General features: G+C 47.7%; 1 protein-coding gene across 3 annotated transcripts in view; it reads left to right on the forward strand.

The window, feature by feature from the left end:
- LOC143283387 (PR domain zinc finger protein 1-like) overlaps positions 1-12,500 on the forward strand; it is a 59,223-nt gene that overhangs the window by 37,423 nt on the left and 9,300 nt on the right. For all 3 annotated transcript variants that reach the window (XM_076589597.1, XM_076589598.1, XM_076589599.1), the window contains exons 3-4: positions 9,759-9,878; positions 11,137-11,689. In XM_076589597.1, coding sequence (XP_076445712.1) covers positions 9,759-9,878; positions 11,137-11,689 — 673 coding nt within the window. The remainder of the gene's footprint in view (positions 1-9,758; positions 9,879-11,136; positions 11,690-12,500) is intronic.

The raw sequence follows: 12,500 nt of genomic DNA on the forward strand, positions 1-12,500 counted from the left end.
TCGTATGGAGAGAGTTAATGAATGAAAGAATGGATGGTGGTGGTTGGTACAGGCAGTAACAACACACCACACGCACACACACACGCGCGCGCACACACACACACACACACACACACACACACACACACACACACACACACTCCTTTCCCTGGGTGTGATATCCAGGACCAGACAGAGAGGGTCGACCACACAGGAAGAAGAGGAATTTGTTATGGTGGAAAATAAATGAAAGAGTCGTCAGCGAAGGACTGATCGAGACGGAAAGAAACTGATGATGGAGTCTCCCGTTGAACCGACGGATGAGTAGACAGGCAGGCTTATCTGTTAGTGTGTGTCCTCATATGGGAGAAGAGGCCGATTCTGGATGCGCAGCACTTCCCACAGGTGTTGCAAGGGAAAACATCTCCAGAAGTTGAGCCTTGCTTCTTTCGCTCACGCTTCTCCTTAAATTGATGGCCAGTGTTCTCTTGTTTTCAAACGTCTTTATGCCACTAGAGCACAGCATCCTCCAGCGAGAGATCAGCGGAAAGAGACTAAGTATAGCAATAAAGAAGCGGACTGCGAGAACCAGAGAGACAGACAGACAGACAGACAGACAGACGAAGAGCAAAAGCTCAAGACTGAAAAGAAAATCCCTTTTTGTGTGTGTGAAATTGAAAAGCACTAAATCAAAACTCTAAATCCCTCGTGCTCCTCTTTTTTTTTCTTTTTTTCTTTTCTTTTTCCGCGGCATGGCACATCGAGAAGACCCAGGAGGACACAGCCGCAGGGTGACTGTTTATCCCGGGCCTGTCAGCAAGCTAGGCCTTTAGACCGGAGAGGGTTCAGGCCGAGGTTGGATCAAGTGAAGGCTGGGGAAAAGAGAGAGAGAGACAGAGACAGAGATTCCGAGAGAGAGAGACAGAGACAGACAGACACAGAGCCACAGAGAGAGACAGACAGACAGAGAGAAAGGGAGACAGAGAGACAGAGAGACAGACAGAGAGACTGAGAGGTGCTTAAAGGGTTAATGACACGGAACTCTTCGTGTCAACCCGGTCGCATGGGATTCATTATTTTCTTCTTTTTATTTATTTATTTTATTTCATTTTATTTTATTTTATTTTTTCTTGTTTCGCTGCATGCACGCATGCACGGTGCAGCCTGCGAAAAGACAAGACTCCTTTGGGGAGCTTTAGATCCCCACTGCTCCTGTAACCGGTTACTCCCACTCCCACCCCCACCCCCCCTATCTTTCTCTCTCACACACATCCGACCCCCACTTCCTCCTCCTCTCTCACACCCGCCTTCACCCCCCCCCTCCCCCGCCCCCCCTCACACCCCTTCCCCAGTCTCCTCGTCTTGATCGCAGGTCTGGGACTAAGAGTGATGTGTGATGTTCATTTTTTTTTTTTTTTTTTTTTTTTTTTTTTTTTTTTTTGCTTATGGGGAGAGAGGGGGGGGTTGGGGAGAGGGGGGGGGGTGGAGAGAGAAAACGAGAGAAGAGACAAAAAGAATGGGGGATGTAATGATCCCTTGAGTTCACTGCGACATGTATTTATATATTGTGTTTGCCGGCAGAGTATTATCGTCTTGATTCATGTGTCATTTGGTGGTGTGGGTTTTGTTTTGTTTTTTAATGATTTTATTATCGTATGTTTTTTTGTTGTTGCTTTTAACCAAGACGCGTTCGTTCTCAAAGTGAAACGATTTAGAATGATTCGAAAATCTCACACTTTTATCTCATCCTGTCTACCTGTCTGTCTGCCTGTCTGTCTGTCTGTCTCTCAAACGCTCTCTCTCTCTCTCTCTCTCTCTCTCTCTCTGAACCCCCTCTCTCTCTCTCTCTCTGGCCCTATCTTATCGCGGGCAACAGGAAAAGCCGACACTCTCGCATCCTTTTATGATCTGTAAAGTTTCTTTTTCGCTGACAACAGGCACGCTGAATGCCGTTTAAATTTCACCCCACGGGAGATAACACGGGTGGGTTGTCCTCTGTGTAATCACCTTTCTTGCTTCAGAAAGTTGAAACGATAAACTGCATAAAGTGTGTGTGTGTGTGTGTGTGTGTGTGTGTGTGTGTGTGTGCGTGTGTGTGTGTGTGTGTGTGTGTGTGTGTGTGTGTGTGTGCTCGCGCGCGCGCGCAAGTAGGAAACAAATCTCTAATCAGCAGAAGCAAGGAAATGGCCGTTTGTTCCACCAGGATCAAAGTGAACTCCATGACATCCATCTCTTTACAAAAACCCAATTCGAAACACGTGTTGTGCTGACCAAGCATATCACTGGTGGTGTTTTGTGAACGTACCGCCGGCCTGGGTTTTTATTCATTGAAACTGGCATCTGCCAACTGTCAATGGTTACATCTTTTACAGTTTCAATGGTTAATGGACTGCAATGTGTGTGTGATGGGGAGGTGGGGGGGGGGGGGGGGGAGGGGGGGGGGGGCGGGAGAGACAGACAGACAGACAGACAGACAGAGACTACTGAACAAGAGGATGGAGAAACGAAAGAAAGATTTAAAAAAAAAAATAATAAAAAAAAAAAGGAAAATGGAAGTAAGATAAGGAATGGAAAAAAAAGGAATAATAATAAAATATAAAAAAAAGATTAAAGAAACAAAGAGGAGAAAGCGGATGAGAAAAAAAAGCAAAGAGAAAGAAAAAGACACCCCCACCCCTACCCCACCCCACCCCCGTAAAAAAAAACAACAACCACACACCTGAACTGTCACGATCGAGAGACACTGCACCAACCACACACCGAGCCCCCCCCCCCCCTATCTCCCCGTCACCTCACCCTTCCCCCCGCTCCACACCCCCACCCCCATCCCCGCCCCCCTGTGCTTGTCGGAGCCTGAGACAACAGCGTCACGTGGAGAGGGTGTGACAGGGACGACTTGAACTGCCTGTGAAGGAGGGGGCAGGACGGAGAGGGGAGAGTGCGTGTCTTCACTTGCTTCACACTCCTTGGCTCGGAGACAGCGATAACGTGGATCGCCACGATAACGACGAGAGTCTGGTTTATCACTCAAGAGTAGTAATCCTCGCCATCAGTTTCTCCAGAGAGGAGGAAGACAATGCCTTTCACCCCAGGAGATGGGAAAACAAGTACCTGTCGGAGACGCCACTTCTCCGATTTCCTTCTTTAAAAGTGTATGAAAGTCCCAAAACTTCCTCGTGTTAAATAAAAAAATAAATGACTGAACTCGTGGGATCTTACATTGTGGGGCAGTGCGAATTGCTTTTCTTCCTTTCTTTCTGTATGTCTTTGTGGGCTGCAGCTCCCTCGTTCACTCGCAAGTACGCCGGGTGGTTTTTTACATCCACCCTGGTTCGTTTTCCGGAGTGTCCATGTTGGGTATCTTCGTCAATTCGCTACAGCGCCCGTCCGAACTAATTTTGATCGAAAATGTCTTAAAGCCTGAATTTATTTAAAACGTCTTGATGCGTCCTGTATTGCTTGATATGGCATTATCGAAATCGTTTACCCCCGAAAACGGAGTATGGCTGCCTATATGGCGGGGTAAAAGCGGTCATACACGTAAAAGCCCACCTCGTGTTCATTCGAGTGAACGTGGGAGTTGCAGCCCACCAACGAAGAAGAAGAAGAAGAAATCGTTGAAGGTTGTTCACATTTTTAAAGGAACGGTAATTTTTTGACAGTTGATGCAATATCACAACCAGTGTAGAACAATCACCTGTGTTTAAAAATAGAACAACGCGCGTTTAGATAGAAAACGCATCAGCCACTCAAATTGAAAACAGACTGCGATTGGAACTGTGTCCTAAAATCACAGGTGGCAGCGCCTTTAAAGCCAAGGACAACGAGGTAGGTAGGATGGATGAGAGTCACCAGCTGAGATACCCCCTGACGAAACCAGGCGAGTTATCAGTCTGTGCTTTATCGCCCACTGCAGGTAACACAGCCCGCTTTCACTGGACTGTGAGTTAGGTCCCCTCAAAGACAGGACTTGGACGATGAGTGAAGTCCCCTCAGAGACAGGAAGTGAAAATCTTCTCTCTCTCTCTCTCTCTCTCTCTCTCTCTCTCTCTCTCTCTCTCTATATATATATATATATATATATATATATATATATATATCTTACTCGCTCCCCCTCAATGACATGGTCCAGTGGCCTGTTCATCAAACCGTTCAGTGTTCAGTGTGTTCTCTTACTCGTTCCCTCCTTTACTCTTTCTCTCCCTGTCTGTCTCTCGGTCTCTATTACTCCATTCCTCTATCTTTTCCTCGCGTTCTTTCTCTCTCTCTCTTTCTCTCTTTCTCTCTCTCTTCCTCTCTCTCTCTCTCTCTCTCCCTCTCTCTCTCTCTCTCTGTGTCTCTGTCTGTCTATCTCTCTGTCTCTCTTCTTCCCTCCCCTCCTCTTTCTCTCCCTCTCTCTCTCCTTCGACACTCCCCCTCTCTCTCCCCTCTCTCCTTGTGTTTCTCTCTCTCTCTCTCTCTCTCTCTCTCTCTCTTTGCGTCCTGTTTGTCTATCTCTCTCTCTCTCTCTCTCTTTGCGTCCTGTTTATCTCTCTCTCTCTCTCTCCCTCTCTCTCTCTCTCTCTTTGCGTCCTGTTTGCCTGTCTCTCTCTCTCTCTCTCCCTCTCTCTCTCTCTCTCTCTCTCTTTGCGTCCTGTTTGTCTATCTCTCTGTCTCTCTTCCTCCTTCCCCTCCTCTTTCTCTCCCTCTGTCTCTCCTTCCACGCTCCCCCTCTCTCTCCCCTCCCTCTTTGTGTTTCTCTCTCTCTCATCTCTCCCCCCCCCCCCCTCTCTCTCTCTCTCTCTCTGTGTTTCTCTCTCTTAGCGTTTGATAAAACGTTAGTTCTGTTCCGCCGACAGTCATTAAGTGCTGTGGGCTGCTGGCGGCTCCCCCCCACACCCCTTTGTGTGGTCCCCCTCACTGTCCCCTGCAGGGCTCGCTGAATGGGCCCGGTCCACGCCCCGATGCCTCTGACTGCTCCTCGTTTATTCGCTTCCAGTGGGACACAGAGAGAGAGAGGGGGGGGGCAGGAAGGAGGGAGGGAGAGAGAGAGACAGGAGGGAGGGAGGAAGAGAGAGAGAGGGAGGGAGGGAGACAGAGGGAGTGAGGGACAGAGACACAGAGAGAGAGAGGGAGGGTGGAGAGAGAGAGAGTCAAAAGTCACACATCAAAAACTGTTTTAATTGTCAGGCTCTCTGGCCCATAACCCCATAACAATAGGAGTACACAGTTTCACAGAGAACAAAAAAAAAAAAAAAAAATCATGTATTATTTGAAATATTATTGAGACATTCTTTTCTGCGACTAAGTGCTCTAAACATAAACAAAGAAAGAAATAATAAAATGTAAAAAATATCAACTTTTACACAGGCTAGAATTCAAGGGTGAAGAGAGAAAGAGAGACAGAGACAGAGAAACAGAGAGAGAGAGAGACAGAGACAGAGACAGAGAAACAGAGAGAGAGAGAGAGACAGAGGCAGAGGAAAGGATATAAGAAAATGTTTGTCGGGGGGAAAAAAAACGGAAGAAAATTATATACATAAAAGGTGTAGAATAAAGAAGGAAGGTCGAATAACACCTTGTTGATGTAAAGATTTAATTCCAACATTTTCTTAAGGGGTAAAGGGGTGGGGGTGGGGTAGTGAGGGGGGAGGGAGGTGGGCTTTTTCTCACGCAAATATTCGTCACTTTATTTTTCGATTTGGGGAAAGGGGAGAGAGGGGGGGGGGGCGGGGTGAGCTGAAAGGGGGCGTGTATACCCAAACTATTTCTTTGTTTGGTTCTTTTTTCATTTGACAATCATGGTGCCTGGTGCTCAGCTGTTAAGATAAAAGCAGTCCTTTACTTAGCAATGGCATTGACTGATAACAATGATAGCGTCAACCACGATGACTTAAAGGCCAATATCATAATGAAGACGACGATGATGAGCAGATGGAAGAGCAGACACACACACACACACACACACACACACACACACACACACACACACACACACACACACACACACACACACACACACACATACACACACACACACACACACACACACACACACACACACACACACACACACACACACACACACACACACACACACACACACACACACACACACACACAGAGGGAGAGAGAGAGGAAGAAACCGACAAAATCAATACAGCCAGATACAGGGAGAACAGTTCTGTATTTTCAATTTACATTTTCGGCCAGAGTATATAAAAAATTATAAAAAAATTAAAGGGGGGTGTAAAGTTTTATCACGGGGTCACCTGTTCAGTCGTACACCGGTCGTCGTTGTCGATGAATCGAAACTGTGGCAGTAATCAATTGACGGGTGATGGGAAGTCACTCTGGGAGTTTTAGGGTGGTAACAATGGCGGCTTTCACTCTCGGGCAAACACCGACTGCAGGGGAAAACCTGCGCTTGAATTTATAGTGTGTGTGTGTGTGTGTGTGTGTGTGTGTGTGTGTGTGATGTTTGGTGTGGCAGGTCAAGTTCTAAACGAAGGAGGACGCCGTCACCTTTTCAACGTAGTTTTCATCAATTAAGCAAGCAAACGTACCTAAAAAAAATTCGTCTATTCGCATTCCCCTCCCCGGAAAATCACAGTAGCACCCTGTCCCGGTCACACATAAGCGGGGACTTCTGTCCCACCCGGGGTGGATGAGTGCAGTGTCCGGGGTGCCGAGGGAAAGTGAACGGAACACGGCTGTTGGTGCCTTTGTCTGGCACGGTTCTGGCGGCTTCAGCTTGCTGATGGACAAGTGATGTTGTCTATTGTGTCGTTCTTTGGCCAACGCGGCGCTGTGTCAGGGACATGGGTGTTTGCCATCGGATGTGTGTGTGTGTGTGTGTGTGTGTGTGTGTGTGTGTGTTTGTGTGTGTGTGTGTGTGTGTGTGTGTGTTGTGTGCGCGTGTTGTGTGTGTGTGTTGTGCGTATGTATTGTGTGTGTGTGTGTGTGTGCATGTCCGTGTGTGTGTGCGTGTATGTGTGTATGCGTTCTGTTTGTGCGTGTCCGTTGTGTTGTGTGTGCGTGCGTGTGTGTGCGTGTGTGTGTGTGTGTGTGTGTGTGCGCGCGTGTTTGTGTGTATGTGTGTGTTGTTGTTTTTTTAAGGGAATGGGAACGAATACCTTGGGAAAGGTGTTTGATGATGGCGCATGAAGAGGGAAAAATCACACACGCGTAAGCATACCCACAGAGACACACACACACACACACACACACACACACACACACACACACACACACACACACACACACACAGAATGCATGACAGAAGATTAAGCACGTCAGAGAAGTTGGCACGGCAAAGACAAGAGGCGAAAGGGAGCATGAGGACGTATGGAAGAAGAAAGCAAGAATGGACAGACACCATCATCATCCTCATCAACATTATCACAATTAAAACAAATACGAGATCTTAATCAAAGAACGCCCCCGAAAATGGAGTATGGCTGCCTACATGGCGGGGTTAAAAAAACAAACAAAAAAAAAACAAAAAAAAACGGTCATACACGTAAAAGCCCATGCGTGCACATATGAGTGAACATGGGAGTTGCAGCCCACGAACGAAGAAGAAGAAGAGAAGAAGAATTAAAGAACCAATGAAACACACCCTGCTCACCCGTTCAACCCACTACACAGTCTGGATTAAAACACCCACCACTATCCGAAACATTTTTTTTGTAATTACAATAGAAAGAACACCTCCCCCCCCCCTCCCCCGTCTCCCCCACACCCCCCGACAACTCCCCCCACCCCCACACCCAACCTCTCCTGCCGCCGCCCCCCCCCCCCCCCCCAACATATCCTGTGAATTATAAGTGGTGTAGTCCACAGATAGATTTACTATTGATTTTTTTTTTTTTCGTTTATTTCTTCGACGAGCACTTTCACATTTTTGACGCGAACGGCCTTCCGCAACCAAACGTTTCTTTTCAAGTGGTGAGTTGAGAAGGCCAGCTGCTGCGTCCGCGCTGTGACCTTGACTTTTAGTGACTTTTCTGGCCATTTGAAACTTCACACTATCGTTTTTCTTATCGCTTGAGTTTACTTTTAAAGTTGCAAAACTCGTGCAAGGAACAGATTTCTTATGTACTGATCTCTTTTGCAGTAAAATAAAACGTACGCAATGATCTGGTGTGCACAGCGCTCACGACAAAATCCTACGTCTGCTCATCTTGACCGATTGCACAAAGTGTAATAATATCATTATCATATTCCCGTCTTTTCGATAACTTTAATGATCTGATACTTCATGACAAAATAAGCGATTGCATGGTATTCTGTAAATATGTTGTTCGTGTACAATTCTGTGTGGTCCTGTACCATTTGTTTTCTTTTTATTTAACTTCGAACAAAAAAAGAAAACGTCATGCTGTGTTAAAACCACAACCTAACCAAACGCTTTTCCCGCTATGCACTGGGAACGACTCAAGAAAACATGTGGAGCTGGAGGCTAAAGGAAAGATTACTGCTGACGATCAGGAAATACTGGTTAAAGGGGAACAATCGACGGGCGCAATAGCCGAGTGGTTAAAGCGTTGGACTGTCAATCTGAGGGTCCCGGGTTCGAATCACGGTGACGGCGCCTGGTGGGTAAAGGGTGGAGATTTTTACGATCTTCCAGGTCAACATATGTGCAGACCTGCTAGTGCCTGAACCCCCTTCGTGTGTATATGCAAGCAGAAGATCAAATACGCACGTTCAAGATCCTGTAATCCATGTCAGCGTTCGGTGGGTTATGGAAACAAGAACATACCCAACATGCACACCCCCGAAAACGGAGTATGCCTGCCTACATGGCGGGGTAAAAACGGTCATACACGTAAAAGCCCACTCGTGTGCATACGAGTGAACGCAGAAGAAGAAGAAGGGGAACAATTAAACTGGCATGTGTCTCCACTGTTGCTCACCCCTACCTGTTGACGATTTGGAGTGGATGGCCGTTCATTCTGTATGGTGCTCTGAAAACTCGTTCCTTCATACACACTTTCCAGTCACTCGTCTTGTGAGTCTGTTGTGATTGTAGCGTGGGCTTTCAGTCTTTGGTCTGTCATTTAATGGCCTTTTCTTTTTCTTTTTTTCTTTTTTTTTTTCTCCAATGCTAGATCTATAATGGAAGTGCATTAAACATTCCTCTCTACCTTTCAGAAACTGAAGGAGATTTCGCAGTAACTTTCATGCTCTCAGTGTTCTTCTGCTGTGTGATTAAAATAAAAAAAAATTTCGTTTATTTTTTATCCCCACTTTACGTTGGACACACATAGAATACGCTACTTGCTAGACTGTTGAAAAGGCGAGAAGAGGCCTTTAACAACAGGCTTTCAATGTTCTGTGTCGGTCTGATTTTAGTGGTGTGTTCTTTGGCGGTACCGAGGCCTGTGGTCAGCCAATTAGGTGGATGGACAGGCACAATGAACATTCACTTTGTCTGAGGACTGTCAGTTAATGGGGGGTACATTCACACTGAACTGTTGGTGTGTGGTAGAATGTAGCAGCGTGAGTGTCTTGCACTTAAAACAGTTTTATTGTTGTCCCTCCTTCCTTCCCCTTCTCTCTGTCTCTGTCTCTCAGCGCACGCACACACACACACACACACACACACACACACACACACACCACTAATAAATCCACCTAAAAGCTAAAAACGACACAGAGAATCAATGCTTTCATTCTGTAAGTACCACCCCCACCCACCCCCCACCCCCACCCCCACCCCTCCTGCACGACGACACTGAACGAGCACTGGGCTGTGTGTGTGTGTGTGTGTGTGTGTGTGTGTGTGTGTGCAGATGATGGGAGTGTGGAGCATTGACTACATCCCCCGGGGTACACGGTTCGGACCCGTCACAGGGGAGGTCATTCACCAAGAGTCAGAGTGCTCTGACCTGCCCCTGAAACATCACTGGAAGGTAAGGGTATGGTTTGTTGTTTTTTTCTGTTGTGTTGTTGTTGTTGGTTTTCCTTTAGAAGCGTTGGTAAAGAGATTACTGACAAAGAGATTACTGACTTAGCAGCAATCACACACATGGCCAAGATGTCTCTTCGTATGGTTTATAAAATATCTGCCGGGAAAGGTGGGTTTTTGAGGTTTTGGGGGGGGGGGGGGGGGGGGGTTGTTTGTTTTTTTCTTTTTCACTCAGGTTTGTATGTCAATATCCACATTTCTTCCACTGTGTTCTTTCCATTCAGTTTCGTTCCGAAGACGGAAAAGTCGTAAAATGGTTTAAATATATATATATGTGTGTGTGTGTGTGTGTGTGTGTGTGTGTGTGTGTGTGTGTGTTGTACATTTCTTCCCCTGCCTAGAGACGTAAAGGTCAGGTAAACAGTGGAAGGTAAGAAATGTAGAGTGTATATTACAATGTTGTTGACCAAATCTACAATTTTTTTTCCGTCTTATAAGTGGAAAAGTACAGGGGAGAAATGCGGACATCTGCCAGTTTGTTTATCTGTCTGTTAACAGGAATATGTTTTTCTCCAACGTTTGTGGAAGGAACCAGTAAATGAAATTCGGGTGGGGATCCAACTGGAAACCCGGATCTAGGGAATATTTTAATGAATTCTTTACCCTTTGGGAAGATAGGACAGGTAATTAAAGGAATCTTCATCACTGGAGAGATATGGGAGGTTATTAGATACCCGTTTGGCGTTGGCGTACGCGCTCAACTGAGCGTCGTAGTGCAATAATGTATTCATTTATTTATGTGTTTATTCATTTATTCATTCACCTGCTTATTTATCTATCTATCTATCTATTCATTTATTTATTCATCTATCTATTTTAGAAATATGGACTAGTTTGCGCTCATGTCTGAATGAAGTATATTCGACCCCCTGGTGTGTGTGTGTGTGTGTGTGTGTGTGTGTGTGTGTGTGTGTGTGTGTGTGTGTGTGTGTGTGTGTCTTTCGACAGTACTATTAAAAGTGATCGAGAACATACCACTCCCTGCTAATTAATGCTGACGTTGATCCGAAAAGATACTTTACCGGCACTTTTTGTTTAAGTAGTGTCGGACGCTTCTTGGTCTTGTTAAGTTAATTTAAAACATAACTGTTCTGTCCACACACCTTGCAAAAGACAACGGACTGCTTCATGATGGCAATCTTTCTCTATCCCACCACCCACCACCCAACCCCACCACCCCACCACACCTACCACCCCCACAGGTGTTCAAGAACAACAAGGTGCACCAGCACATCCGCACGAGCGACAGGAGCCGCGCCAACTGGGTGCACTACGTCAACCTGGCGGTAGGGGGTCACCGGCCCCAGCACAACCTGATGGCCTGCCAGGTGGGCGCCCTCATCTACCTGTACACCGTCAAGCCTATCCCGCCCAACGCGGAGCTCCTCGCCTGGTTCTCCAGGGACTACGCGGACCGCATCAACTGCCCTCCCCTGCCGCCGCCACCTCCCCCCCCTCCCGGTCCCCCACCGCCCTTGCTGACGTCATCGTCGCCGTCATCGGGGAAGACGGTGATGCAGAGTCCTGCTGCTGCTGCTGTTGTTGTCGACGTTGGGTCCACCACCACCACCACCACCACCACCACCACCATCAAGGCGGGGGGGTCTGAGGATGGCGTTGATGTTGCTGCTGCTGCTGCTGTGGTGGCATCAGAGGAGAAGGAGGAGGAGGATGGTGATGGTGATGGTGACGTGCGGGGCTTGAACCTCGTGGAGAGACGGAGTGGGAGAACGAGTGTGGTGGAGCATGAGGGCGGTAAGTGTGTTTGTTTGATGTGTATGTGTGTATGTGTGTGTGTGTGGGGGGGGATGACGAGGGTGAGTTGGTTGGCGGTTGAGTTGGGTTGGATCTGCTGCGGGTGGGGCTGGGGGCGGTGGGTGCGTGCGCGCGCGCGCGTGTGTGTTTGTGTGTGATAGACAGTGAAAGAGAGAAAGACAGAGACAGAGAGAGTCAAAGTCATGAAAATGTTTTAATTGTTGGGCCAACCCTGGCCAATAACAATAGAAAAGACAGAGAGAAAGGGAGAGGGGGAGGGGTGGTAGCAAAGGAGAAAAGTATTCAGTCAAACATTAACAATGCCCGGGTGGGGTGGTGGTGGTGGTGGTGGTGGTGGTGGTGAGGGGGGGGGGAGGGAGGTTGAAGCGAGGTTGGTTTCCTATTCGGTGGTCCTGTCCCCCTGCAGTGCAGTGCCGTGCAGAGAGGATGGCGATGTGGGGGTGGAGTGATGGGGGGGTGGGGGGGGGGGGTGGTGGTGCCAGCAGACACAAACTAACAGCAGCGGCACTGCCCTCCCTCCCTCTCCCTCCCTCCCTCCCTGTGCCTGGCAGGGGAGCGCGAGGAAGTGATTTATTCACGGCTGGCACGAGCGAGGCGCGCGCGCGCCCTCCAAGCCCATGCAGAGGCTGATAGAGTTGCCCCCACTTTGTCACGGCTTGGGGGCGCTGTTATCGCTCCCACCATATCGACGTCATAGGGCTTCCGTGTCGTCACCTGCGACTCTTTTAATGCTCTGCTTCCTTTTCTGTGTTTGTTGGAGTTCGCTTCTTTCTTCTTCTTCTTCTTCTTC

Source organism: Babylonia areolata, chromosome 6 (assembly GCF_041734735.1).
Source record: "Babylonia areolata isolate BAREFJ2019XMU chromosome 6, ASM4173473v1, whole genome shotgun sequence".
Lineage (NCBI taxonomy): Eukaryota > Metazoa > Mollusca > Gastropoda > Neogastropoda > Buccinidae > Babylonia > Babylonia areolata.